Genomic DNA, 26,161 nt, shown 5'->3' with positions numbered 1-26,161 from the left:
TACATTAGAAGGCATTAAATCAATCACACTGCAGAAGAAAATTTGATAAGCACCTTCTGGAAATTTACATAATGCTTTCTGATTTAATAAAGGATGAATGCTGTCCAACTGGGTTTAATGACAAATTCACAAGTAGAAAAACCAAGTGAAAACAGAACCTGGAAAAGGCAGTCTCAGAACAGACCTTGACTTTTACAGGAAGTGTTTTTAATTTTTTCCTGATGTGGGCTGGTGAGGTATTATTATTGTTGTTATTGTTATCATTATTGTTAGTTATGAAACGGAAAACAACTTCACTGGGCTATAAGGCTTTCTGAGAGTGTTGTCACCTGACGGAGTTGCCTACTTAGAGTCAGCAAGCGATGGGAGTTCTCAAGCACGTACAGAACCAGGAAAGGCTGCTCCAAAGTTGACTTTTTTATGTGGGTCCTTCCACTTTCCAGGCCTTCCTCCTTTCCAGGCCAACTGAAGAGTGTCAGAGGTAGATACAGGGGCAATAAAGTATACCACAACACCAAGGAACAGAGAAACAAAGGAATTCAGAAAGATCCCAGTTGATTGACTCCAAGGCTAGAGGTTACCACAACAACCCAACAGAAAGAATAAAAGTGGACGAGGGGTTGGTAAATTAAAAGGAAGAGAAAAAGAAAGACTTCTTCTGGAGGAATTAAAATTATGGCATCATGGCAATGGCTAACTTAATTAAAAAGACAAACATATATTCAAAGAATGAGAAAAATCTACCAAGCTGCAGAAACAAAACACTCTCCCTAAATGATTTAACAATAATACAATATTCAAAGGTAATCAAGAAAATGATAAAAAGGAAAGCAAAACAAAAGGAAAGTATTTATAACTTTTATCTGTACAACTGAATTTTTTTCTTAAATAACAAGCACAAATGGAAAATTGAAGTAAGAGAAGAAACATATTTTAATAATTATCCTTGTGAAATTGTAAAGGCTGGGAGAAAGTTTGACTTTGACAAATCCAAACCCATAGGTATCTCTACCCCTCTCCATTTAACCTAATCCACCACCTACTTCACAAACTTCCTCCCCAGCCACCTAAGAGGAGCCTCTGGGCACTCTCTCCCCTCAGCCATTACCTGCCGGAGGTTGCGTGTCACTTTGACATCATGCCAGGCGTTGTCATTGAATTTTCCATTCACTGGCTCCACAATGGCCTCAAAGGCCCCAGACCCCAGGTTAATGACCAAGGAGACTGCGCCATCCTTCAGAGCCAGGTTGACATAGTCAGCCGACTTGCCCGTGTGCAGGATGAGCCCATTCCGCTGCCAGGTCTTAAAGGACAGGGTGATTTCATCACTGCTGCTCTGGATTGGGTTCTGAGACAGGTCGTAGCACAGGTACTCTGAGCCTCGGAAAGTGGCCACATTCTCCTCTCGAGCTACAGAGAAAGAAAAGGGGAAAGCAGTCAACACTTGATGGGCATGAGCCAGGTCTATGCAAATACCAAAGAGAACACACACACACACACACACACACACACACACAGGGCAGTGTCCCTGCCAGAGGCCTGATACCAGCACAACACCCCCTCCAACTCTTCCACAAGACTCATATCTAAGTACCAGGGAAACTAGCAGAGAAGGTAACTGCAGAGAAGTTATATGTCCACACAGGGGTAGAAGACTAAGACGATGGTGCAGAAAGCTTGCTACCTTTCCTTCAAATTTTCTCAGAGAAAAACCTAACGGGAAATTTCATGCAAAATGGTAAAGTGAGGTTTACTTGCTTTTGCATCAATATTGGCTTTTAAATGCTTGTAGAAGAGCTGGTTTAGAATGGATAATTAACTGTTCTGACGAAGGGTTCTTTAGCTCTAGGTACCTTTTATTGAACAATAACTAAAAATCAATTAGCCTGAAAGATTTGGCTCTAATTTCCATCCATCAATAACCCAGCTAACTTTGGTTTCCATGGTAGAGCCCTGTGCCCAGTGGAACGTGACTGGGTTTTTAAATAGGAGGTTGGACCTGAGGAAATGATTGAGCAGATGAGGAAAAGGGAACAGAATAGAATTTGGTAATATGTTTTGACAAGACAGCAATACTTCCCTTAGAGTCAAAGGGACCTCTGCCCTAGAGGTCTCCTGTTTGAGATGGCCTGGTCTGACCATCCTATGGAACATCTCTCTCCATAGGACCAGGGGTCCACAGAGCCAACATGGCATTCCACTGGGGCTCATACTCTCTTTCAAGACCATATTTGAGACCCTGGGGTCCTGTAATTCCCTACCCAAAGAGCCCCAAGTCTGTTTCCAGGGGTTGTGCAGTCCTCCTTCCTGGATCCATTTTCTGAAGGCAAATCATGCTATCAGTGTGCATACCTCAAGGTCTGAGGGCTAGTCCTGGGGGACTGTTTGCACAGGTTTGGACAGAGCTTTGCCATGTGGGTCGAGGCATCCACGTGCATTTATACCAGACCTCTGTGATATAGGATGGAGCTGAATGTGGGCAGAGGAAGGGGAAAGGACACAGGCTGAGGACCAGAAGGGCTGGCTCTCCCTGTGTTGGTATTTCCCAATGCAGAACTCCTAGGAATCCAAAAACTCTAAATGTGAACCTGACTTAACCAGGTAGTGTCAAAGGTCTATTTTTCAAGGTTAAGAGAATAGAATGTATTTTATTTTATTATTTGTTGATTTGATTTATAATGCTGACACTCAGCATGTACACCTCCATTTGTCCTCTTGTCAGGCAGCCTCATTTAGAGAGTGGCCTACTTCATATCAGCACTGGTCAAAAGCACCTCCTTAATGAAAAGAAATGGGTGACAATACAAGTTTAGATATGTAGCTTCCCTTTAAAGAGGGGTGGCAGGGTCTGCAAAGTAAGGTTGAGGGGACTCTATTTTCCCTTCTAGACCTACACATCCACCTTAGTCACCAAAGCTTGTCTACATTAATTCATATACTTATTGACCATCATAGCCCTTGGTAAGTTCCCTAAGTAAAATCAAATAAGTATTTTCTCATCATGAGGTAAAGGAGTCAGACTTACAATGTGAAGAGATGACCACCCAATACATACTGTTGAATTCATTGTAGCATCACATCATTAAAACATGAGCCTTAACATCACACTCCAGAGAGTTAGAAGAGATTAAGTGTGTCCTATATCTTCCAGAGGGCCTCAAGGATGTGTGTACATCTACACATTTCTGTTTGCACACATACTGGTATAAGCAAAAGGGACTTGTCCACCTCTAGGGGACCAGTGTTGTTTACACATATAAGTAGCAAGTACTACTCAGCACATAACCCATGCCAGATGCATTTTACCAAAATTAGTTCCCCCAAAATCACAGAGCAGAAACTTGGCACTATCCGTATGTTTGAAACAGGTCCATCCATGCAATCCCCTACTGCCCTATTTTCACGATCTCTCATTTCTAAAGAAATGGTTTTGTTAAAATTCAACTGGACAGGCTCTTGTTCAGTAGACTGGACATAACCCTGATTTAGAGCAGAAGATAGCAAAGCAAAGCAAATTCAGTTATCACCGCTAAGCTCTTTTCCTAACAAAGCAAATGTACACACAGCCAAATACTACGCCTGTCCTTGGCACCCCATGTGGTATATTAGTGGGAGTCTTCTATAAACATTTAAGTTATACTTTGCGTGCCCAGTGAACTGAGATAAATGAGCAAGGAAAGGAGTGCCTCTAAAGAGAAGCCTCAATTAATCACTGAGTACCCTTCAAAGGGGGAAGGGCCTGACACAAAACAGCAAGGCACTAGGATACTATTTAATGTGCTATGTGGTACTTAATATTTTTTATATAATTAGACTAAGGAGTCTATCAAAATAATACATTTTAGAGCTGTAAAGGATTTTAGAGATTGCCTGACTTAACACCCTTATTTTATTAAGGAAGAAACTGATGACTAGGAATAAGTGAGTTGCCCAAGACCAGACAGTTAGTTCTACTCTGGACTTCTACTGCCTCTGGACTTTTCTCTAAATATCAGTTACCTTTCCTTTTGCCCGTCATTCTGGATATAGCACATGCTCCTACTCTGCTTCTCAAAGGGCATGAATGATTCCACTGAACCATGTATTGACTTACAAACCATCAAAAACCTTGAATAAACTGAGCCAGAGACCTATTCCTCCTACCCCAGGTAAATCACACTCACCAAAAGAAATGTTTTCTTTCTCTGCATCCCCACCCCCCGGAATCGGTGTGTTTAAAATAAAAGAACTCGTTTTATGTGGAAGGCCATAGAAGAAAAATGACATCATTAAGAGAAGAGGCTATCACAGTAAATAAATAAGAAATAAAACCAATGTGAGGAAAAAAGTTTATGTAAACCACATGCATATTTATGCTAATATCCATGCAAATTCATCAATGAAGATTTTATGTAGCCTTGAGAATACATTCCTTTGCAAATATCTAATGAAAACTGCTGCAAAAGTTCACAACCTTCCCAATCTCTTCATTCAGTGATGAATTTTCCCAGTTTACCCTTTCCCTGGGCTGGAGAAAAACACCAGAGCAGCATCACCCCAGATGCTGGCTGTCTCCTTCACATGTCAACAAACAATAGACCATCGAAAGCTACTCTCTGAATCGTATTCTAGATAAGCAAAATCATATCATTTTTAATTCATGGGATATTTTTCTCCTGATTGTTACAGGAAGGAGAGGCATTGGCAGTGCATGACCCAGTCTTTAAAAGAGCAAATAAGGGGCTTGCAAGAAGAAAGAGAGAGGACCTTGAAGAAATTCTTCCTTTGTATACTCTCATAACTGACATTTTTCTAAGATCCCAATCTGTCTTAATTTCCTTCCAGTGGCTAAAGCTCGAGCATTTTCTTATCACCTTGAAAACCATACCAAGTTGATAGTGAACATAACTAAAAGGTGCAAAACTAAATAGTGACAAACACATTTCTAAGCCCATTCAATTCTCCAAACTCTCCATTAGAAAAATGTAAGACTGCCCCCAATCTGTTTTCTATACTGAGTGTTTACACTGAGAAGGAGGTTGAAGAGACAATTCAGTCACCTGTATGTATTCGGGCTAAATAGGTAGAGAAAATGAATGCAGGGGATTATGTAACACAGTAACACACAACAGCTTAGCATAAAGCTACAGCTTGGCAAGAGGGTAGGCACTGACATGGCTAATGGACTGTTTAGATTCATTTAGATTATATCACCCCAAAGTTTACAATCAGTTGCATAAGTGTTAAAATAAAAATGTTACTCTCATGGCATGAAAAGCAGAGCTCAACCCTCTATGACAACAAACCGTTTACCCATTATTTGTAAGTGTCCAATTGATTAAACACTAGATGCAATCAAGATAAGTATAACTCAAGGTTTTGAATCCGTTTGTATACGACATATAAAGCACTGGTCTTTCAAATGGCTTGTTAATCCAAGTACTGATACATACATTGCATTAACAAGCACTTACTCAGTCCTATTTTCCACTCTCTCCCAAAAAACACCCAACTACTGATTTATGTAATAATTCTATTTCTCTGAGAAATTCCAAAACAGAGTAAAATATTCTGTGTCATTTTTTTATTACTATACAACCTAAGAAGTATGAAGAAATGCATATCACTGTTGAATTGGGCCTGTGGTTCCTGATAGCTTGGTGTCTTAGGCTGTGAGATCAAGAAATTTGGACCTTACTCTGAAGGTTCTGAGGAATGACTGCATAATTTTACTGAGAAGATGGAGGGTCAGATTTGTATTTTTAAAGTACAAGATCATGCAGCCCAACTTCTGCTGGGTTGAGAGTGAACTGGAAAGAAATGAGAGCTGAAGGCAGAGAGCCCAGTTAAAAGAAGAGAACACAGATGAACCACTTTTCCAGGGGGTGCCTGAAACTGGTTCAACCTGAATGTTGATATAACCCAGTGAGATGTGCATTTCCTTGGGCAAGAATGGAAGCAAAAGTTCCTAGAAGAGACAAGCTAAGGAACTTAGAGGCAGACATTCTGGAAAACCAGAGACCATAGGATACTTAAGATCCAAATGCAGCCAAGGAAAACCAAGGGCCAGAGGTAAAAACTGAGGACAAGGACACAGCACTAGGCATGAAAAGGCTCAGGTGAGAACAGGTCAGGAATGGGTAAAGAAGGATTCTATTCCCAGTTTTTAAAATATCATATATTTCCAAATGCTCAAATGCTTTCTTAATTGTTGTTTGTATTCCCTCAACACGCTGTGAGGTCACTTTGCTATGATTATATTAATGTAAGGAAGAGGGGGCACACATTTACATAGGGCATCCAAGGCGCTTGGCATTTAGGCCAGTTCCAAACCCTTAGCCCACTGATTCTCAGTCCACTGCTTTTGCCACCACATCACACCACCTCGCCAGGAACTCAAATTCTCAGGGAATAGGTATCTAGGACCCTGTATCTGACATCCTGCAACTGCATGAAGTTCCATGTGTCAAAAGGAGAAACCGGGCTTCCTTTGTGGCACAGTGGTTGAGAGCCCGCCTGCCGATGCAGGGGACACGGGTTCGTGCCCCGGTCTGGGAAGATCCCACATGCCATGGAGCAGCTGGGCCCGTGAGCCATGGCCGCTGAGCCTGCGTGTCCGGAGCCTGTGCTCCGTAACGGGAAAGGCCACAACAGTGAGAGGGCCGCGTAACACACACACACACACACACACACACACAAAATGGAGAAACCACTGAACAATGACAGGTAAGAGACCACTCAGGCAACAGGCGCCCACACTGGGGGATCAGGGAGCGGGGCTGGCTCTCTTCCAAAATTCCCTAGTAGCAGGGTGGAAAAAGTCAAACTGAGATCACACTCTTCACCGTCATCAGACAGAGAGCCCGAGAAATGGAATTTTTAGGTACCGCTTAGCAAAGCCTATGAAAATGCCAACCCCTCTGGAGCGGCTGCAGGCACTGGTCCTGAGCAGAACACCTGCTGTTCTCCAGAAAGGGAAGGTGAGCCAGCTTCTGAGGACGCGCCCCAGAGACAGAGGCAAAACCGTTCTCATCTTTGAATCATTTGTCCTTCAACTGGCCTCCGCAGCAACACGGTACTTTAGTCTGCACCAATGCAAAGGTAACCCTGGCTGGCCATCCTGGCCGGCCCACCCTGGAGCTAATGAGGCACAAAAACACGAGCTAGTGTTGCCTTCCCTGCCAGACAAAGGGATGTCCTACAGTCCTGGGGCTGGCCCGCTGACTCCCTTCCTCTGATCCACAAATTCAGCAGGGACAGCACTGTCCCTCCTCCGTTGGTGCAGCTGCAATGTGAGGTTTCAGGTTCTTAAGTTGTAAACTAACATATCACCCAATTCTACGCAGGCAAAGAAGCCATGATGATGATGGAAGAAGCCCAAGCCCAAGCCCAAGCAAGGGGTACACAAAGCAGAAATAAACTTTTTGAGAAGGCCACCATTCCACAGTTGTTCTACACATTCCTACAGGGACCACATATCCACTCAATTCTGAAAGTCGCCTTGAGCTACAACACCAATATGGGTCGTTTGCTGGCAAAGGAACAAGTTAAGGCAAATGTGAGTTTGTTCTTGCACAATTCTGCTTTCTTTCCATGCAACCTGCTAAGAAGGCAACATCCAGAACAACAATTTCCACCTCTAAAGTCTTCTTACAAGCTATGGGTAGACAAGACACCCAAGTTAGCTGTTGAGCTGTGAGATGATCGTATTTGCAAAAATGAGGGAAAAACAGAAATCTTTTTACTACAGGGAACTCTATTATACCTCATCTAAGGACATTTCCTGCTAGAATTAGGGAAGAAACACACTGAGTAAAAAAGGAAGAAGACTGCACAAGTGACTACACTCTTGCTTCTTCCTGTCCCATTTCCCTTACAATGTATTTTAGGGCCAAACAAAGCATTTGAATAGATCAAACTGCAGAGCCATCCCCCAAGGAGAAACAATGAACCTTTACATGCCACATCCCATCATACAGGTATTTTAAAAGCAGAGTGTACCAGCAGACAGCAAATTGTGTCGTTATGAGCAATCCTGCACTACAAAAGAAAACACACAGGAAATCTGACCTCCTAAGGCCATTTCCAACCCTTATCCTCAGACTCTGTAGGAAAGATGCAGCAGAGAAATAAATGGACTTTTCCACGCTGCCTTGGTCACTCACTAGCCGGCAGATGCTTCTTGAAAGCGATGAGAAAGAAAATAGTAAATCAAGTTGTCACTTGGAAAAAAAAACAGCCAGCATCCTGGCGAGGGAAGCTGCCTCGAGTCCACAAAAGAATGGCCTAGAAAATCATGCTTCACTGAAATCACTAGAAAGCTAATGGTATCCTAAAGACTGCATTGCTCTCAATTGTATTACAATAAAAGTTAAATTTTCTGTTCATTCATTTAAGGAATAAGTATTTCCAGGTGCCTACTATGCACCAGGTGATGTGTCCAGTATTGAATGCACTTGAACCACCCAGGAACATGGTGAGCAGGAATAATTAGCCGACATCTTACTGAAGAAGAGAAATTATAAATCTAAAAAAACTCGAATGTTTACTAAGTGCCAAATCCTGACATGGACTCACATTAAACAGGACATCCTCCTGTAGCTCAGAGTGTAGTGGAAATGTGGACTTGATTACATGGAATTTAATAATAAGGCTTTGAATTGGACAGACCTAGGTTTGATATCCGGCTCTGGAACTTACCTAACTCTATGGAACCTTAGCTTATTACTTAACTTCTCTAATAGCTAGTTTCCTAATCTATAGAATGAGCATAACCATAGTACATATTTCATAGAGTCACTGTGAGACATGAATCAGATAAAGTTCCTGGCCCAGTTCCCAGCCACAGACGTGTTAGCTGTTGCTGTTGTTGAGAATGCACATATAAGCAAGTGATTACAAGTGCAGTAAATGTCTCATAGGTGATACGGGCACACAGAAGAAGGAATAACTGACCCTGGGTGTTAGGGAAGGCTCCATACAGGAGGTCAAACTTAATCTGGGTCTTGAAGTATGAGTAAGACTTCACCATACAAAACGACGGATGAAGTTCTAGTTAAAATAAACAATGTATTCACTGGTGTGATCATTAGAAAAGCATGGGGTGTCCAGGGGATGGTGAGAAATACAATGTGGCTAAAGTAGCAGGCGTGTGAGACTCAAGATGCAGGTTGGGGTCTTATGCGTCATATTCTTGGTGCTCTGGGGATGGAGAACCAGCATAGGAGAACTTCAGCTTGTGAGTGGCACAATTATACTTGTATTGTAGCAGGGGTCCAGTGGGTGGACTAATGGCTAGAGAGGTAAAGAGGAATCCAGGGGACATCTCCAAGGTGGAATGGAGATTGCTAAGAAACCCTGGCCTGAGGCAACTGTGCTACATCTGCCTGCCTGCCCACTTATAATAATTTATGCAATATGTTGTACATTTTGTTTCCCATAACCACCAAATCTATATGAGTCAAGCTGTAATTATGCTTCTTTTACTATTGGCTTCTCATTTTAATTGTGGGTCAGTCAATCAGAAAATCATTAAACACAAATGCTGCCCTCTTATCCTGTAGAGGGAATTCCATTTCCCTGTATCCGCGACTTCAGGAAAGCATTTCCTCCCCACCCTCCAGAAGGGGGTCATTTGAAGTAACACTTTGACCTCCTCTCATTTACTCATTCACCCGCTCCAATAAAAGAAGTAATTCACCTCCTTGGTGATATAATAAGGGTCTGACACGCAGAGGTCCACAATTCTTATTTAGGTAATCACTGTTTCCATATGACTTGCCTTTCTCTTCCCTTCAGCTCTGCCCTTCCTACAAGGATTGTGAGTTCTCCTATAGGCTCCCCCATACAGTGAAACCTATCAGAGTAGACTCTGCCCCTACATAACAAGGCCTTTGGTTTTCTAGCTCTTCTGCCTATGGCTGTGTGGCTGAGTTTAATTCAGGGGGAAAATTACTAGGAAGCCCAGTAGGACTGCAGATCAAAGCCACATTCTCTAACGCAGCTCTACCAGCAACAGAACTGATATCTGGATCCTTAATCTGACTGCCAGTTTGAGTCTTGTGTCTGTTCCTCCATTAATTCAGAACATAGGGTTGTCAGTTGTCACCTCAGACAACCGGTCCTTGGACTGCTTTCACTCTGATTGGGAAGACAACAGGCGTATCTGAAACTACATGAGGTCAATTATAAGTAAATATATCAATTATATCAATAAGTTTAAAGCCAGCTTTGTGCCACAGTGTTACTAAAACACATTTCTTGAAGTTACGCCAAGACCATGGATGACTAGAATGGTGAAAATTTAACCAGGGTCGCCTTCCTGAAGGTAAGTTTTAGATTGAGTTTTGATGTTTTTGAATAAAAAATTGTAGAAAATACACACATCCGCAAACCTATATAACCTTTCACCTGTGGCCCAGTCCAAAAAGAATAAGCTGCATGTTGATTTTTCTTCAACCAGCATCTTTTATCAAAGTTACAAAACAACGAAGGCAATTGTACTGGAGTACCTAATGGCTCACTGTGAGACTATATTCTACAGAGTTGGTGAGGACAAAAAGTTCACTAGGAACACACAGCAGAAGAGGAGAGGAGAAGGCTGCGATTTTGATAAAAACAAAATTAATAATAATGAAATATATCTACAGTGATCCTGGAGCAGGAAGTAGATCATCTGAAATGATTTTTTTTTTACAGTGGCACATATACTGACCCTAATTACTACCTAAATTAAATACTCACTGTATTCACACATACTGTTCAGAAAGGAATATAAATGTCCTAAAAGGTGCATAGAATTTGGTAAAACTCGAACAGATATTAAGATATTTAGAAGCAATACATAGATTTTTAAACCCATATGGACTTTTAAAATATTTATTTCCGTAAAATTTCTCTTTTCACCTGAGATGAAAACAAGTAAAAACTCCTTCATAACTAATCATCACTGTAGCATCAGAAGAGACCTTGGAAGATGACCTAATATACCTCTTACCTCAATAAATCTACATATCAATCATCCTGCTGGTGAAACTCTCCACCTTTAAGTATCCAAAGAAAACAAGATAATTTGGTGTTATGTGAAACTTCCTACAGACATTTCTGGAGCTCAAATGCTTCCTGGTCCAAAAAGAGGGAAGCATATTGAGAGACTGCCAAGCTTCATTTGGGTGATCAACAGGGACATATTAGGTGTTAAAGATTTTTGCCAAATATTTCCTTCATTCAGCCCAGAATATACAGAGAATAATGAGTATAAACTGTGGGTAGCCAATAAACTTTACCTCCGCTAATTTATACATACACACACAAACACACACACACACACACACACACACACACATAATGATCACTAACCATTATATATTACAGTGCTATTCGTATGTAACAAGAATGGAAAAAAAAAATCTACCCATCAATTTCAGGTAGTGTTTACTTCTGGGGAGGGAGAGAAGAAATGGAACCAGGGAGATATTCAAACAAGACTAAGTCTTTATAAAAGGATATAAGGCAAAAATGGCAAAACATTGAGATCTGTTCAATATGGGCAATAACTAAGCCAATGTTTACAATATCCTCTACTACAGGTTTATACTCTTTTATGTTTGAAATTTAGCATTCATTTTTAAAAGTTAAATCCCTGCAGATGATTCTGATAAAATACCTAATCACCAAATAAATCTTGAACAATTCTCTCATTATTTTACGTGTAGATGTCAACTCCTTGACCATATCTTGTGAGCAGCAATTTTTCATACCTTTTCAAAATCTCCCACGTACCCCAAAATGTGTTAAATAAAGACCGAATTGAATTGAAATGAAGTTGAATTGATCACAGTGACGCTAAAGTAACCAGTTCTCCTCCTGCCTTCCCCACTCCTTCTGGAGACCCACTGCTCAGTACCTCAGCATCCCAGAGTTCAGCCTGGCTTCACGGGGGGAAAGAGGAGAAATGCTGATGGAAGTGAGGGAAGAGAAGACACCTGCGTTTGCTGCCATGTGAAAGCTCCACAGCAAATGCTGAGAGCGGGAGAAGGCTGGCTGGGGTCTGGGGGGTTGTGACAAGCTTCTGCACAAGCCTCCCAACAGCAGAATAAAATCATCCCAGTTCTTTAAGAAAATCCCCACTGGGAAACCTGAATCTGTGCCCATCCCTCTGGCCTTCCCTGGCAGCAGGCAGCCCAGCCCTTCTTTGTTAGCACTGAGGGCTCTAGCCTGCAAGACTAGACAGAGTGGCTGGTTAAAAAGCCCTGGAGTCAATGCCTGGACAAGATCAATAAGGCTTTTTATGACACAATGAAAACTTTCTATTTTGTTAAATGCAGCTAATCTACCATTTCTGCAGCACCCTTAAAGCTTTCAGTGCTGAGCACTCAAGCCATGGTGATTAAAGCCCTGTTCAGAGACACAACTGGGGAACTTGGTCAATGCAGAGGTACAAATCCTAGAGACGTGGGCTGTGTCTTCTTTTATGGCGAGGTATGCATTTCCTTTACCTCCCACAGAAATAAGCATGCCAGTGAGATGGGGCTGATTCTGCCAAAAATTAAAACCGCCCCATTCCAGGGCTCTCAAGAAGGGAGTGATGATGCCCACAGTCCAACGTAATTAAACAAAGGGGTCTGAACCTGGGGGTGGATGAGGATGGGGTATGCTAAAAGGGGGTAGAGAGGGAAAGTTCTCTAAAATGGAGGCAGACTTACAAATCAGTGACTTAATTTAAGAAGCCTTAAATAAAGGAGAAAATCTTCAGTGATTACAAATTCAATTATAGAACTAAAGAGAACTAGAATAAAGTGTTTATTTCATTTTCATCATTTCTTCACGTCAGACTATTAGCAGAGTTTTTTAACAGAAGATTTTTTGTGCCATAGTATTAAAAGGACAGGAAATTAACATTTATTGAACGTGTATTATGCTCTGGGCTTTAACCTAGTGAGGGTCTGAATAAACAAACACTATACATGTAGTATTTGACAAGAATTAACCAAGACCTGTCTTGGTGATTTGAGCTACAAGAATTCAAAATACTAACCACCAGAACCAATGTATTATTAATAGAAATAACATATATGTGTTCAGATGTTATCTGAAAGGAGAGCTCTTTTATTAGGATACTTGGTATGTGTCTTAATTAACTCTCACCAAAGCCCTGTGAAATAAAGTTTTACTAGACCCATTTCACAGATGATAAAACTGACTTTCACAAGGGGTGAAATATCTGTACAACACCATGGCTAGTAAGAATCAGGTTTAAAATATACACCAAGGTCAACCTCTAAACACTGTATGCTTTCCATTAGAACATGCTGCCTCCTACTGAGGGTTGGGTATCTTTTGCAAAGACCTCTGTCAACAGTATTCCTGTGGGAGATGAACTATTAATTTAAACATGCACATGCACATGCATGCATGTGTGTGTGCACACACATACACCTGCATAGCATGTCATATTTTCCAAACTGCTTTCACATACATTATCTAATTTTGTAAAGCATCCTCCTGCAGCTTTTATAGGAACCTCTGTCTGCTCAACAAGGGTAGATTTTCAGCAAACATTTAGATATATTAACCACATACACTGGATATGAATATAGACCATTAGAACGATGGAGAAAATTGTAAGAATTCTCTACATTTGCAACACTGCAAATATATAACTGCTAAAAAAAATCCTCAATTATGAGAGCATAAAAAGGAAATCCCCCTCTGATGCACTGAATCTGAAATGGCAACCCACTTTCTAAGTCAGATGATTCACAAACCATCACCCCAGCAAGCTCACTGAAGCTCCAGGGCCATACAGCTAGACCCTGAGTTATAACACCAATGGGTACAGTCAGAAGTATGCTCAATGTTTGCAGAGGAGGAAAAATTATTTGACTTGTTATTAGAAAGAGCACACAAAACTGAGATTATAAGACTCTCTGAAATAGTTATTCGAATTGGTTTAGCTTTCTTGGGTAGCCATTTACGATGAATATTTATAGTTCCTATGATGTCGATAAAACTAAAATCCTAACCCTCTCCAGAAATTAGGTAGCAGGTAAGATTTCTCAATGATATTTTTATCCATGGGTTAAGATAAAATAAGGAGTGATTTGGATATCCAGCTAGGATATGAAGATGTTGCACAGGCAATCCCAGACTTAGAGAGGTTATGATATTTGCACATTATCACCAGGTGGTCAAGGTTTCTGACCACACTTTGTAGGTGAATGAATCAGAACAAAGAAAAGCATGGAGACTTAGGACATACAAAAACACCATCCAAGACTTAAGAAAATAAGCAGAACCGCTGGCTCATTCCTGCCAGTTATGGTGGCATCCCCAAACAGGTATCAGCAAAGATGCATCTGGATACGGTGGCAGCTGAAGTCTGAGAGGAAGTTGACTGAATCTCACTGTCTGATTTAAAGGCCCAGAAATGTGGTTTTATCTCTCTCCAGGAGTGATCCTATAATGAGAGATTGACTACACCAACTAAAATCAACATGTGACTGAGGCAGAGAGCAGAATGTCATTATCATGATTTACAATGAAAAATTACCATCAAAAAATCCTATAGTGGGCTTCCCTGGTGGCACAGTGGTTGAGAGTCCGCCTGCCGATGCAGGGGACACGGGTTCATGCCCCGGTCTGGGAAGATCCCACATGCCGCAGAGCGGCTGGGCCCGTGAGCCATGGCCACTGAGCCTGCGCGTCCGGAGCCTGTGCTCCGCAACAGGAGAGGCCACAGCGGTGAGAGGCCCACGTACCACACACACACACACACAAAAATCCTATAGTCCACAGATTTGGAATTAACCATTGCTTCCCAAACAATGGTCTCAGTTAAAGTTTTTACCAATCCATAGTACAATCAGGAAGATAAGAACAATGCTGTACATTCTTTAGTAAAAGCTAACCGTATGCAATACTCACTCATGCAACACACATCTGTGTAGGACCTACTCTATACAACACCGTGGTAGGCACTGGGAAGACAGCACTTTCACTCTATTCCTTTCTCATCTTGGAATTTCCTCTTTTATAAAGTAATGACAATGACCGATGAAATTTGGTAATGTCATCAGCTGGCAAAATAAAAAGTAGTCAATCCTATTTTGCTCCTTCCCTTTTCTGTAAAAATGTTACTTGTCAAAAAAATTCAAAAGTTTGAAGAACCACTGAACCAGAGAATCTTTTCTAGGTGTGCTGTCAGTCAGATGTTGACCAAAATGTGGCATTCTCCTGAAAAGGGGTTTACCAGGCGTTTCAGATAGGGTACCCAACCATCCCAATTTGCCTGGGACTGAAAGAGTCCCAGGACATGGGACTTACAGTACTAAAAGGGAAACAATCCCTGGGAAACCAGGATGGTTGTTAACTCTACATGGGTCACATGTCAGGAAGTAAAACAATAAAGCAGATCAAATAAAAACTCTCAATTACCTAGAATTCAAGGAAAAAGGAGGCTTGAATTAGTTGGATGCTTTTGTTAGCGATGAATGCCTAGCCATTTCAAACTTGACATTCTGGTTTCGAAGAACAAATGATCACATTAACACTACAAGTAATGTATTCATTGCTGTGGTATATTATATTCTAGAACTTTAAACTAAAGTCATCCTAAGAATAACCTGGACTTCCTTTGAGGATTCAAAACGCTCTTTGAGATTTCATGGACCTCAGAGCCATCTAACTCCTCATTGCTTATCATTGTACACCACCACAAATAAACAGCTTTAACCTCCTACTGCTTGAATTAGGGATCATTAGTGTCTTCTGTATTATAACTAATAAGGTTGTATGGAATGATTTATGCAAACAGTAGCATTCCCTTGGGGATACTAGGATAATTTCAAGAACAGGCAGAACTTTTCAAAAGCTTCAGAATCCCAGCCTCTGGTGCCCTCAGGTTTGCCCCTGAGTGCTGCTCATTCCTCCTTCCCCTCCCAGTTACCCCACTACCCACACCTCAACCAGCAAAGACCAGTCACCTTCTGGGGCCTCTGGAACACCCATCAATGACACTGTGCCACTTCACAAAAGAGCAATAGTGCCCCGCTGCCCTCAAATGAAATAGAAAAGTAAGAAGACATCATCAGGGCTTCCCTGGTGGTGCAGTGGTTGAGAGTCCGCCTGCCGATGCAGGGGACGTGGGTTCGTGCCCTGGTCCAGGGAGATCCCACATGCCGCGGAACGGCTGGGCCCATGAGCCATGGTCGCTGAGCCTGCACGTCTGGAGCCTGTGCTCCGCAGTGGAAGGGGCCACAACAGTGAGAGGTCCGCATACCCCAAAAAAAAAAAAAGACATCATCAAAGAAAGGAGAAGGAAAGAAGCTAGTACTTACTGTTCCTCTATTATGTGCCTAGCACAGTGAGAGCCACTTTGCAAATATTGTTTGTTCAATCCTATGATGACCTTAGAAGAGTAGGCATTAACACTGTTTTACATACCAGAAAATGTCCACAGTCCCTGAGATGCAGGTGACAGTGATGAAGCCAACTACCATATTTGAAGCTTACTGTGTGTCAGGGGCTTTAGCTCTAGCTTACTATTATGCAGATGACATTTAATATAATCTTCACTATAATCTATTCAGGTATTATTATCTGCAGTTTTCAAAGGGGGGAGCTGAGATTCATAGGCTCAAGGCTATCCAATTAGAATAACAATAATTGTCAAGGAAGGAACTTAGAATGAGGCTAGACTTGGGTCTAACTTCAATCTCATTGTTCCCTCTATTGCAACAAGAGTTAGGTTTTGTACAGTATGGAGGTTTCTCAAAAAAAGTAAAAATAGGACTACCATATGACCCAGCAATTCTACTCCTGGGTGCATATCCAAAAAAACCAAAAACACTAATTCAAAAAGATACATGCACCACAATGTTCAAAGCAGCGTTATTTACAGTTGCCAAGATATGGAAGCAACCTAAGTGTCCATCAACAGATGAATGGATAAAGATGTTATATATACATATAAGAACTGCTCAGCCATAAAAAAAGAATGAAATTTTGCCATCTGCAACAACATGGATGGACTTGGAGGGCATTATGCTAAGTAAAATAAGTCAAACAGGCAAAGACAAATACTGTATTGACATCACTTATATGTAGAATCTAAAAAATACAACAAACTAGTGAACACAGCAAAAAAGAAACAGACTCACAGATATAGAGAACAAACTAGTGGTTACCAGTGGGGAGAGGGAACTGGAGAGGGGCAATATAATGGTAGGGGACTAAGAGGTACAAACTACTATATATAAAATAAGCTACAAGGATAGGGACCTCCCTGGTGGTCCAGTGGTAAAGAATCCGCTTTACAATATAGGGGATGCGGGTTCAGTCCCTGGTCAGGGAACTAAGATCCCACATGCCGTGGGGCAACTAAGCCTGCGCGCCACAACTACTGAGCTCACGTGCCTCAATGAGAGAGCCCATGTGCTGCAAACTACAGAGCCCATGTGCTTTGGAGTCTGCACACCACAACTAGAGAAAACTCCTCATGTTGCAACTAGAGAGAAGCCCACGCACTGCAAAGAAAGATCCCACATGCCTCAACGAAGATCCTGCATGCCACAACTAAGACCCAATACAGCCAAAATTAAAATAAATAAATAAAATAAGTTACAAGGATATATTGTACAGCACAGGGAATATAGTCAATATTTTATAATAACTATAAATGGAGTATAACCTTTAAAAATTGTGAATCACTATATTGTACACCCATAACTTATGTAATATACATCAACTATACTTCTATTAAAAAAAGAGTCAGGCTTTGTATAAAAGCCACTCTCCTGAGATCAGGAGTGAAGCAACCCACTGTGTGATCTTTAGTGTCTGTGGTTGCCAGTCTGGATATGACCCTCTTTGATGACTCTCTCAAGCTGGCTATGCTCTAATCATTTTCCTTTTGGTTTCTATAGCAAGATAGCAGACCTACCAGTATACCCTGATTATATACCCTTCATGTCCGACATTATCTACCCAAACTCCTCATTGTATCCAATCATTACTGAGAGTCAAATGAACAGAGTTGACTGACTATGTGTTACCTGAAGTCTTTAAGTCACCCACTCACTTGATCATTTAATCATCCATTTGGTACCACATTTTGAGAGCACTAGTAATGGGGTAGGTTGAGAGTGAAAACAGAAGAGTCCTTTCAAATTTTAGCATGTCACATTTCTAGGGTAGGCTAAGTTAGAGAGTATCCTTAAACCAGGTCATTCTGAAGTGTAAACAGGCTTTGAAAACACACAGAGAATTATGCAACCTGATGGTATTATTAATCATATAATTTATTCCCTTTTTTCCCCATTCCAGAAGATGTCCACCATTTCTTTAAATGCTCTGTAGTATTACACCATGAATTTCCTGACGGACAGGCTATACAGAACCCTGACTTTGGGTTAACCTCAAGGCACTGAGGGAAAAAGGAATTAACTGGTTTTCACATCCATGTCTGAGGAAGGATATGCTTCTCACTGCTTCTTGGCAGGTAGAATTGGTAAGGTGAAATCTAGCCATTAGCGATGGAAGGTACTTTGAAATCACATTTTCCTACTTTTTACAAGCCTAGCATAGTTCAGTGTTTGTCCAAAAGAATTATCAGTAGAGGCAAGACCAAAACCCAGGCTTTCTGATTTTTTTTTTTCCTGCGGTACGCGGGCCTCTCACTGCCGTGGCCTCTCCCGCCACAGAGCACAGGCTCCGGACGTGCAGGCCCAGCGACCATGGCTCACGGGCCCAGCCGCTCCGCGGCATGCGGGATCCTCCCAGACCGGGGCATGAACCCACGTCCCCCGCACCGGCAGGTGGACTCCCAACCACTGCGCCACCAGGGAAGCCCTCTGATTTTTATATAAGTGAGTTAGTTGTGAAATAACTATGGGGTGGACACATGAACCTGATAACAGAAGGGAAAACTCCAGAACTTTGATCTCCAGGATGCTGGATGCCTAATTCTCACTTGAGTCCTTTCTCCAAGGCCTCCTGCATGTGTGTCTCATCCAGATGCACATTTACATCAATGTCCCAGAGTCACAAGAGCTGGCACTGGGCAATACCTATCCCTGGAGAAGGGCTCCGGGTAAGCAGTGTGCTGCTCAGAGGTCTCATGGCTAAGCCACTCCCTCGATGTGGGTTACCTCTTCTACTCTCTGAGCTTCCTTTTCTCTTCCCCCTGCAGCAGTGGAGACTCTAAGACTTCAGGGAGGGAATGCTGCTTAATGACTTCAATGCAATCTCCTGAAAGCCTTATCAACGGTGTACAGCCCCTCTTCTGGCAGCTGACCTCTCCCCTCGTTCTCAGGTCCAGGGAAAAACAAAAGCACCAAAACAATTAAAAGCAGTAAAAAGAGGAGGAAGGAGGGGGAAAGAAACTCTAGCTTAATGCAAAGGAGCAACATCAAATTTTCTTAAAAAGAAAAGAAAAAAAAAAAAGGAGGGGAAGCAAAAGAAAAACCAAGACAGTAAAGAGGGACAAGCACAAGAAGATTAGATTCTCCCAGGCCTCTTTATTTCTCTTCCTGATGGCTGCAGAAGTCATTGAAAAGGCTGTTAATAAATCTGAGAAACCATGCTGGTGGGGGAAAATAAAGAGGACCAGAGAAGAAGAAGTGATGGCATGCAATAGCTGGTGATATATAAAATGTCTCTCCACTCTCCTTGAGCCCTGACAAGCATTACAAGTGGTCCAGGGGCTCTGTGAAAGAGAAGCCCCTTGTCTCAGTAACACAGGTGAGCCCACCACCTGGCAACAGCCTCAGACCGACCCTTCAAGGGCCTCTGAAGTCCCCACAAACACACTTTTTGTATCATTCTTGCCTGGAAAACAGCATCCCTTTCCCATCTCATCTGAAATACATGGATAACTTTATCTGGCACTGACTTTAAAACACCTTTGGGGAGATGAATATATTCATCCATCCACAGAGAGATCAGAGCATTCTCAGTATTTTGCGATTGAATTGTAAACAAACATATGTGTCTACAGACAAAAGAAAATTCTTTTCTTAAGTTTGACATTGATTTTGAAGGGGAAAAACAATGATACACCTGTTTAACTCTGGACATTTTAGGAAGGCCCATGATGACTGTTTTCTGCAGACTTGTGAAAGATGCATTTCATTTCTCTGTCCATACTGAACATGACATGAACTACGCAGACAGGGTGACCCCCCTGGTTAGAGAAGTGAAGGAAACCTACACACTATGGTTAGAATTCCCCATCTAACAAGCTATACCAAGGAAGTGAATCTGAGAAAAGTTGAGTGTTTCTGGAGGTCAAGTTCCTTTTCCTGGGGTTCTAAGTGGTTCCCCAGGTGCAGTAACTCCAAGTGGTTTGTTCCCTTATACTTAGCTTTTCACTGTTTAATAATAATGGCAGCAACTGGTTCTGGAGGTCTGGCCATGCGCTGAGCACCACGCTCACCTCCTTCTCTGGTCTATCACAACTCTGAGGGGCAAGCGCTCTCATAGTCTTTGTTCTACAGACATGAGGGTTGAGGCTTTGTAGTCTGTCTTTGGTGGCTCAGTTGGTAAGAGGCAGCATTAGGGCTCAAAACCAGGTTCCGCTGACCCAAAAGCCTTCACTCTTTACCCCGCCCTGTACTGCCTCACCGGGTAACCTCAAGCCTCATGCACACATGGAGTGAGATCAATCACTCGATGCCTCATCTGAAGCCTCAAAGCCTACTTCAGGCTCCCAGGGATTCAGGCTTGAGGACGTTCTAAAGCTATGGCCGACTGCCAAGAATCATTCCTGCTTCACTTCCTGTGGGGGAATAAACTGTATCCTGCAGGTCTGGAGGTAAGAAAGGCTCCCTCCAGCTCCTGCATGTAGGGTCTTCTTCGTCTGAGTCCTTCCCAGATTCAGGCAATCCAGGCTAAGTGGAAAAGGTGCTTGCCTCCCTGGAAAGAGCAAGGAGGTTGCCAGTGACTTTCCTTTGGCATGGGATATTGGCATCCCTGCTGTCCTATCAATCAAAGGCTAAACTGTAAAACAAAAAAATCAAACCAGGCTTCCCTGGTGGCGCAGTGGTTGAGAGTCCACCTGCCGATGCAGGGGACACGGGTTCGTGCCCCGGTCCAGGAAGATCCCACATGCCACAGAGTGGCTGGGCCGTGAGCCATGGCCGCTGAGCCTACATTTCCGGAGCCTGTGCTCCGCAACGGGAGAGGCCACAACAGTGAGAGGCCCGTGTAAAACAACAACAACAAAAAATCAAACAAAAAACAAGAACACAACCCTAACCTTCCTTGACAAAGCATAATGCATCTTACTTATTAGATTTAATATCCTTTGGGGGCACCAAAGATTATAATATTATGTTAGGGACATAACAGCTACCCCTCCATGTGAGAAAAAATTGCATTTCTTTAAGAAAGGTGTATCGCTCAATCCAATGGAATCAAGCCCCAATTGGGATATTTCAGGCTTGGGAAGGACTGTTTTGTTTTTGGTTGGGGTAACTCCATGGAGTCCCTCAAACCCCATCTCCTAGCAACTGTCAATTCTGACTCTGCATAATGCTTGCCCTGCCTCCATGTGAGGTGGAGAAAGCATTTTGACTATTAGCTACATATGTAAAGCAAACAAATCTGAAGGTGTCAGCTCTCAGCTACAGCCCAGAGAAAATCTACATGGGCTGAAAGCCAAGGAGAAGGCACAATAATCAAGGATTCATTATATGCCCACTGGGTGTCCAGCCCTATAACCATGAACCTCCTTTCCAATCATGTTCTTGTTATTCCCCTAGTTGCACAGTGAGGGGCATGTGTGCTAGTGTAGAAAATGGAATCTACTATAGCCAGTCCTTTATGCTCTCTACATAAAGGGAGGGGGACTAAAATATGTCAGCAAACAAATCAACTAACAATTTGAGAGTATTCACATGTTGGTGGACAAAAAGAATTTTCCACACTTTAGAGATAGCCAAAGGCCTTTCTTAAGTAAACAGACACCCATTTTAAAACAACTCTTCCTCTCTACTGGAAAGAGAGACGGGTCAATAATCAAGGCTACTTAAGAATTCGAGAGATCAGAACCACAAATTCTCATGAAATCTGAGTTCTGTAGCCCAGTAATAAGGAAAACATAGGGTTAACATAACAGAATATTTTTTTTTAAAACAGGCAGTGCTGAAACATTGCTCAAGCTTTGGAGTCAGACAGAATCCCACCTCTCCTTAGAAGTCATCTGATTTTTCAGCAAATTACTTAACTTCCTTAAGCCTCAGTTTACTCATCAGCAAATCAGAAAAAAATAATAACTTGTAAGTCATAGGCTTGCTGTCGAGACTAAATGACATAATATATGGAAAGCCTTTAGCACTGTGCTGGGGTCATTAGTAAGTAATTAATAAACAGTAATGCTCACTATTAGCAGCCTACGAAAAATTACACTTTAAATATTAAAACAAGTCATATCAGCTACTTCAAAGGATCTTAGTACAAAAGAACAACAATTTCTAAGACAAAGCTTCTGCCTTGCAAAGTTTAAAAGATAAAAATATGTAAAGGTCAAGAAATACACAATCCAGGGCTTCCCTGGTGGTGCAGTGGTTGAGAGTCCGCCTGCCGATGCAGGGGACACGGGTTCGTGCCCCGGTCCGGGAGGATCCCACATGCCACGGAGTGGCTGGGCCCATGAGCCATGGCTGCTGAGCCTGCGCGTCCGGAGCCTGTGCTCTGCAATGGGAGAGGCCACAACAGTGAGAGGCCGGCGTACCGCAAAAAAAAAAAAAAAAAAAAAAAAAGAAATACACAATCCAGAACATTTCTCCTACAAATCTTGTGAGCTCGTGGCCTTGGGGGAAGAAGAGGACTTGCTAATAACCCCGAGCACCTTTCCTCCTCTGTACCCAAATCATCCTGCACTCATGGGAGAGGAGGGGCGGGGGGAGGGGGTCTTGTACCATAAAAGCTGTGCTGTTTATAAGCTCCAAGAGAGTGGGGAAGTCAGCAGAAGCCTGTTCAGTTCTCCTAGGATTTTTTTCCCAAAGCTCAATATTACTTTGTGAGGCCAAAAGGAAGAGAGAAAAATCCTCTGAGGGAATTCCCAGGCCCCAGATTCCCAGGCATGTCCTCTGGCCACCATGAAAGGCTTCTGCAGGACCACAAGATAAATCAGCTGAAATTTACATGATAAAGTAACCATCACAGAACAAAAGGCCTTCAGAAAGTGAATGAGATATACCAAAGTATGCTTTCAATACTTGTGCCATCACCATTTTGAAACATGTCTGTTCATTGTCCTAAGTCACGCAAGGGTTTTGTCTTGGGTAAGAACTGAGTGCAGTGAATGCTACCTCAAAGGTTGTTCAACCTGGGATCTCTTGGGGGATGGGGATTTCCAAGTAATCACTAACTCAGAAGGACCATCGGGCATCGACCCAGCTCCATCCCATTTCACCTTTTAACTTTAAATTGCAAAATGAAGTATTTTATTGCCAACCAGAAAAGTCTCATCTCAGAGAACCAATGTTTTAGAACTAATAGGCTGTAAGTATAAACTCTGTATTTAAATCTGTAAGAGTCTACCACCCGTATAGTGCCAACCCCACTGTCATTAAGTGTCCAAATGTCCAAATTCATTTCAGAGATCAGTCCACCTCACTCAAAAGTGTCTGCTTCCTAAATGCTATCCCAAATAATAGACGTAAGCAAATGCATCAACCAAAACAGACAGCATTGAGGTAAAAGCTAATGATTCAAATGAGGACAACAGTACTTACACACAATGTTACAGAATAAAATCTCACTAATTCATCCTAATTGGAAGAAAGATCAGTTATGACTGAACTTTAAAAATTAACAAATGCTTTTTGAAAGAAATGCTCATTTATTATCTCCAAGGATATAAGGGAAGAAAGAGCTCTGCTATATGTATGTGAGAATCTTGCAAGAGACTTAAAAATGGATATTCTTTTGAAATTAGTGCACTTGTTACTTGAGTACAAATAATTGCTCTGAAGCAGCTGGGACTGGTACTAATTTACCGACCACAGAACAGAATAGCCATTTTCTCATTTTGTTTTATAAATCCTCCCCAACCCACAATGTTCAAAGGTAAATTTTAGCTTAACATAACTAAATTAGGAAAATACATAATTAGTGAAGTCAACACTTAAGGGATTTTATTAAGGAGAAGAAAATGCTAACTCTTATTTCTTCATGCTTCTCATCTGAAAAACAGAAAGAAATTTTTCTAGGTGCTTCACATAACTGGGGGACAATGCAAGAGCAAATAGGGCTCCAAAACATATCTCCTCTAAATGTTGTTAGTTCTCTGCCTTTCTAGTTCAGGAACTAGACTGAACATGACTCAGATTCAATCTCCACCCAAGCCCATGTTCCTCCTTACTCTGACAGCTTATAACTCAAAGGAGTTAAACATTCCTTTAAAATACTGGCAGGTCTCTCTGAAGTTGAGAGAAAGATGAGAACTTTCAGAATCACAGTCCTTCCCAAACTGATGGAGACTCTTTAACTTGTTCGGTATCTCGCTGGGAGTTGAGGAAAGCTCTTATCCTGACCCTCATGGTTAACCGATGTGAACTTGGGAAGTTATTTAAACTCTCTAAGCCTCCGTTTCCACACCTATAAAATGGGTGTAATAACACCATAACAGCAAGTCTCACCTAGGGTTGTGGTGAGATACAAATGAACACGTGTAAAGCATTTAGAGCAGAGTCTGGCATATAGTAACCATTTGACAAATCATCATCATCATGATCATCTTACTTGGCTTTCAATGTAATCTCCAACCATAAACTAAGACAGTCCTCTCATCTTCCTCCATATTCTGATTCCCAGACACCAATAAACACCACCACCATCCACTCTGGGAAAGGGTGGGCCTGCTTTTTCAATGATTCCCCCTTCTGCCATATCTGCTATTCTGAGATGCAGTAGCGTCCAGCAGAACCCACCTGTACCTCTCATAAAGAAGTGTTCATTTCCTAGCTGCTCTATATTGATGTGCTTACTGTGAACAAAGACATGAGAGGGAGGGGGAATAAATCAGAAGCAGTTCAAGCAGGTTATTTTTCTAGCCATCTAACACATTATCTGCATGCAGCTAAGAACCGTGCTATCCAAATATTACGTAAAGGGCCAGGGCACCACCTCAGTAAACATTCTATCTTCATTTGTCTGAAATGATAAAAAGTGTCTCAAAGTTGGAATTGTTTCAAATGCACTTGGTGTTTTACTCCTCTCTTCAGGCCCTACCACCAGTATGCCAACTTGCTAACTGATTCCCAAGAGAATAAAAATAAGAAATCCCATGCCTGTAAGATATCTCCTAGCCCTCTTTCACCTACAAGGCAAGTGTCTTAGTCAACGTGGGCTGCTATAACAAAATACCATAGACTGGGTGGCGTCAAACAACAGACACTTGTTTCTCTCAGTTCTAGGGGCTGGGAAGTCCAAGATCAAGGTCCTGGTTTGCAGATGGCCATCTTCTTGCTGTATCCTCATATGATGGAGAAAGAAAGTGTGCTCTCTTCCTCTTCTTTGAAGGTACTGATCCCACCACGGGGGCTCTGCCCTCATGACCCTGTATAAACCTGATCACTCCCAAAGGTCTCATCTCCGAACACCATCATTTTTTAAAACAGTTATTTATTTTTGGCTGCATTGAGTCTTAGTTGTGACACGCGGGATCTTCATTGCGGCATGCAGGATCCTCTGCTGTGGCTCGTGGGCTTCTCTCTAGCTGTGGACCGCGTGCTCAGTAGTTGCAATGCACGGGCTTAGTTGCCCCGCGGCACGTGGGATCTTAGTTCCCCGACCAGGGATTGAACCCATGTCCCCTGCATTGGAAGGTGGATTCTTAACCACTGGACCACCAGGCAAGTCCCTTCAAATACCATCATATTGGGCATTAGGGCTTCAACATATGAATTTGAGGGATTGGGGGAAGAAGGACAGATGTTCAGTCCATAGCAGCGAGAATAAGTGGAAAATTCAAAATATAATTTTAGAAGCAGGGTCATCCATATGAAAAGGTGTGACGAGAGGGCAGGGGTCCTCGACCTTTCCCCAATGCTCAATGGCTTTTGATCTCACTAACATCCTATGACTCTCAACTGAGGTAGAGGAGGACCTCTGTGGAAAATGCAAGCAGCAGGCAAAGACTTCTGGCTTCTGGATAATGCCCCTCCCTCTCTGATGG

General features: G+C 42.2%; 1 protein-coding gene across 7 annotated transcripts in view; it reads right to left on the bottom strand.

Annotated features, from left to right (window-relative positions):
- Window positions 1-26,161, bottom strand: part of NRXN3 (neurexin 3) — a gene marked incomplete at both ends in the record, with an annotated part of 1,625,679 nt that overhangs the window by 1,225,719 nt on the left and 373,799 nt on the right. For all 7 annotated transcript variants that reach the window (XM_082616773.1, XM_082616786.1, XM_082616783.1 and 4 more), the window contains one exon: window positions 1,109-1,410. In XM_082616773.1, the coding sequence (XP_082472899.1) occupies window positions 1,109-1,410 (302 nt within the window). The remainder of the gene's footprint in view (window positions 1-1,108; window positions 1,411-26,161) is intronic.

The sequence above is a fragment of the Mesoplodon mirus genome (assembly GCF_964341445.2).
Source record: "Mesoplodon mirus genome assembly, chromosome: 4".
NCBI lineage: Eukaryota > Metazoa > Chordata > Mammalia > Artiodactyla > Ziphiidae > Mesoplodon > Mesoplodon mirus.
This window is presented reverse-complemented; position numbering and strand designations above follow the sequence as displayed.